This window comes from Gossypium raimondii, chromosome 5 (genome assembly GCF_025698545.1).
Source record: "Gossypium raimondii isolate GPD5lz chromosome 5, ASM2569854v1, whole genome shotgun sequence".
In the NCBI taxonomy this organism is placed as follows: Eukaryota; Viridiplantae; Streptophyta; class Magnoliopsida; order Malvales; family Malvaceae; genus Gossypium; species Gossypium raimondii.
The window spans coordinates 26,999,900-27,003,386 of NC_068569.1; the positions used below are offsets into that span (position 1 = coordinate 26,999,900).

The following is a 3,487-nucleotide window of genomic DNA, read 5'->3' on the forward strand; positions in this document are numbered from 1 at the left end:
AATCGGTAGAAGCAAAAAATAAAATTATCACCAAATCATTACATTTTAACTATATACGCCAACAACCTTACCTAGAGTTGATAGACCCAATCTTACTGGTTTACACATGAAGTGCATTGATAATGAAAAACACGACCCCAAAACCATACATGTGTAATAGGCCTTTCGATTTGGAATCTTGCTCAATTTTTATCTTCAATTAAACAAATAGTTATGATGGGTGGATGCGGTTGGTGGAGAAACCACAAACTATAAATTGAGTGAAAAGATAAGCTACTCAAGGCCTTTCTGTTTTATTTTTCCATAATAATATTTTACAAATAGTCTGCCATGCATGGCACTGATATGATAGTGAAGGCCTTAATTTGAAGACACACTTTCTTTTATATCTACTGGCTATCAAATTTAGTATAGCTATAGTAGTAGTACAAGCAGACAATACAGTATTACTTAGTTTTGATAGCCTTAATTACCACCACAGTTATGGTTCTAACTCAAATGATGCCTTCACTGTGAAGGGATCAATTTCAACTGATGCAATGTACCCAAACTTTGAAACTTTAAATTTTTGTTTTCCTCTTTTATCAAGATTGGTTTTGATTTGCCCCCAGTGAATAGGTTGTTGCTGGATATCAGTAAACACCTGCAGCAAATCATAGATTAATCGATGATACAAACACATTTTAATTAAGTAATGCATAGTAAGAATGAATTGAATGCAATATATATATATACCTTGCTCTCTCCAAGTAGTGGGTTGCTCCAGGCAATAACCCACCTAGTTCCATCACGTCGCCTGTACACAAGACCAACAATTGAACCAGAAAATTCACCCTCATCAGCATCATGTGTAAACTCACCATTATCTCCATCTTGAATGGTTTCAGGGAATTCCGTATAATGAGAGCCTTGCCAAACTTTCTTGTCAGTCAGGGTTAGAGTTTGGCTGGAAGAGTTCCAAAGCTTCCCCGTTGTGCTTTTTTGGACTCTCTTCAACATTTGAAAACTAGCCATGGTAGACTTGTACGTGTTTTTGGTTTGGTTGCGTTATGCTTCGAATATTGCAGTATACACCCACTTATATACTAGTTTACCCCATGCATTATCCATAACAACAAAGTTAAATGTCCATGATTTTTTTTGATAAATTTATGAACTTCTTTATTTATATAATTTTGTATAATAAATTTGTAATACAAAAATAAAATTATTACGGACTGAAACCATAACACACATCACATAAATAGATAAATAATAAATTTAACCAACGTATTACTTAAAAATATAATAATATAATAATAAGTCGCCCTAACTTAAAATTGCCCATCATATGAATTTTAATTTCCAAAATCCTTTAATCGTAATTATATATATTTAAAATATACATTTTAAGTATCAGTCGAATAAATTTCATTTGCCAACTAGTACCAGTTAGTTGTATTTACAAAACTCCACCTACCTCATAAGAATCTTTAAGCCTAAAAATTAGGAAATATAGTTTAAAGAAAACTGTTTGAATAATTATCTTTAATTCTATAATGGGTAGATGACGTATTCTATAATAGTGTTCTTTGTTTATTAAAATTTTAGATGGTATAGAAAGATAATTGTTATACACTTATAATAATATATGAAATATTTTATGTAATAATATTTGAGATTTTGATCATATTTAATTTTTTTCTAAAATTTTAATTTAATAAAACTATAATATATTACTAATACATTTTATTAAAATAATATCTTGAAATAAAAGAAATATTTATGTAACAAAATATGATATTATAATAAATCTAAATTTAACAGAACAATTTTAATTATTTCAACAATCAAACTTATATTTTTAATCTGAAAAATTGAGGAACTAAATTTTAAATGTAAAAAAATACAAAACTTAAAGCATATTTTAATCATATATTAATTACTTAAAAATATTTGAAATTTATATTTTACATATTATTAATAAATTATTTTTATACATTTATTGAAATACCCAAATTTAAATTAAAATTTCCAAAATCATTTTTTTACGCCATTTTTCAAACCTTATCAAATTTTGTCACATTCATTACGTCACACGAGTGGAATAACCGATGGCTACTTAAATAGTCACCAAGGGGTGATCGAATCTTGAATGTGTAAAAGCCCCCCCAACATGAAAGCATAAAAAAAGAAGGCATAAGAATAGTTGTTTAAGTTGAATTAATGTTAGATGATGAAAGTTCACATGGATTGGTCTGGACAATAAACGAAGCAGACTTGATAGATTTTTACCGGAGGAAGAATGACTGGTTCAATTGAAAGACTTACAACAATAAGGACTAAACAGAACGATATCGGATGACATACTAGTTTTGTTGGTAAATGAAACAATCGACTGGGGATCAAGACCATTCAAGTTGGTTAATGCATGGTTTAAAAAAGAAAATTGTAAGAGATTAATTGAAAAGGGAGGGTCGGGATTGGGTAGTTTAAAAGGGCAAATAAAAGTAAAATTGTGAGAACTCAATGGAGCTCTCAAGAAATGGAATGTGGATGCTGACAATATTTTGAAACAAAAAAGAATTATCGAAAGCGAAGATAAGATAAAGGAGATTGATAAAGTTAAAGAACATAGAAAATTGACCGAGCAGCAAACGGAGGAATTAAAAAAGTTAAACGTCGAACTTTGAGAAGTAACTAAATTTAAAGAAACTATTTGATGTCAAAAATAAAAAAATGACATGAATAAAAGAAAGGGATGCTAATTGTGCTTTTTTTTCCATAGAGCAGTTAAAATCAAAGCTAAAACAAAAAAAAAATGGTGTATAGCTTTGAAATATTCGAACTTAAATTAAAATTTCCAAAATCATTTTTCCACAAAGCATTTTTTAAACCTTATCATCAAATTATGTCACATTCATTACGTCACACTAGTGGGATAACCATAACTACTTAAATAGTCACCAAGGGGTGTTCGAATCTTGAATGTGTAAAAGCCAGCCCCCCAACATGAAAGCATAAAAATAGAAAGCATAAGAATACTCTTAAAAGACAAAAAAAAAAAAAGCATAAGAATACGTGTTTATGTTAAATTAATGTTAGGTGATGTTCCCTTAAGATAATGTTTTGGAAAAATAAATTCTTCTTTTTTGCTTAGTCAAGGTAAAATAAAGTAAATTAAGAAAGACGTTAATAGGATTACAACATACTACCAAAGGCAAAAATCCTCCACTCAAATAATACTAAAAGGTACTAAACAATATTCACCACTAGGCCTTAAAAAAATCTCAATATACCTGCTTTCGCTAATAAATTGTAATATCAAATTTTGATATGTTAGTAATTCATACTAATTTTTCTGTTTAAAATATTTTTATATTGTTATTACATTGATACATTATTTAGTGAAAGTATTTTTTAGGCTATATATATGAGTTGAAACTTGACAGTTTCAAAGTGAATGGAATATAATAAATTTCACCTCATCCGTGCATGTATCATGAGT

At 28.8% G+C, this 3,487-nt stretch overlaps 1 protein-coding gene across 1 annotated transcript; it reads right to left on the reverse strand.

Annotated features, from left to right (window-relative positions):
• Positions 1-274: 274 nt before the first annotated feature.
• Positions 275-1,066, reverse strand: LOC105771317 (uncharacterized). Its single transcript, XM_012592740.2, has 2 exons — positions 736-1,066; positions 275-643 (listed from the first exon to the last, which is right to left on the reverse strand). The coding sequence occupies exons 1-2, from the start codon at positions 1,012-1,014 to the stop codon at positions 482-484; spliced, it is 441 nt and encodes a 146-aa protein (XP_012448194.1). The 5' UTR covers positions 1,015-1,066; the 3' UTR covers positions 275-481.
• Between the last annotated feature and the right edge of the window lie 2,421 nt (positions 1,067-3,487).

What these genes read in the sequence shown, in the direction of transcription:
- LOC105771317 (XM_012592740.2), bottom strand. Translation starts at nt 1,014, where the DNA reads ATGGCTAGTTTTCAAATGTTGAAGAGAGTCCAAAAAAGCACAACGGGG. An exon ending in CACTACTTGGAGAGAGCAAG is followed by an intron (nt 644 to 735) that starts GTATATATATAT and finishes GATTTGCTGCAG; the next exon opens with GTGTTTACTGATATCCAGCA.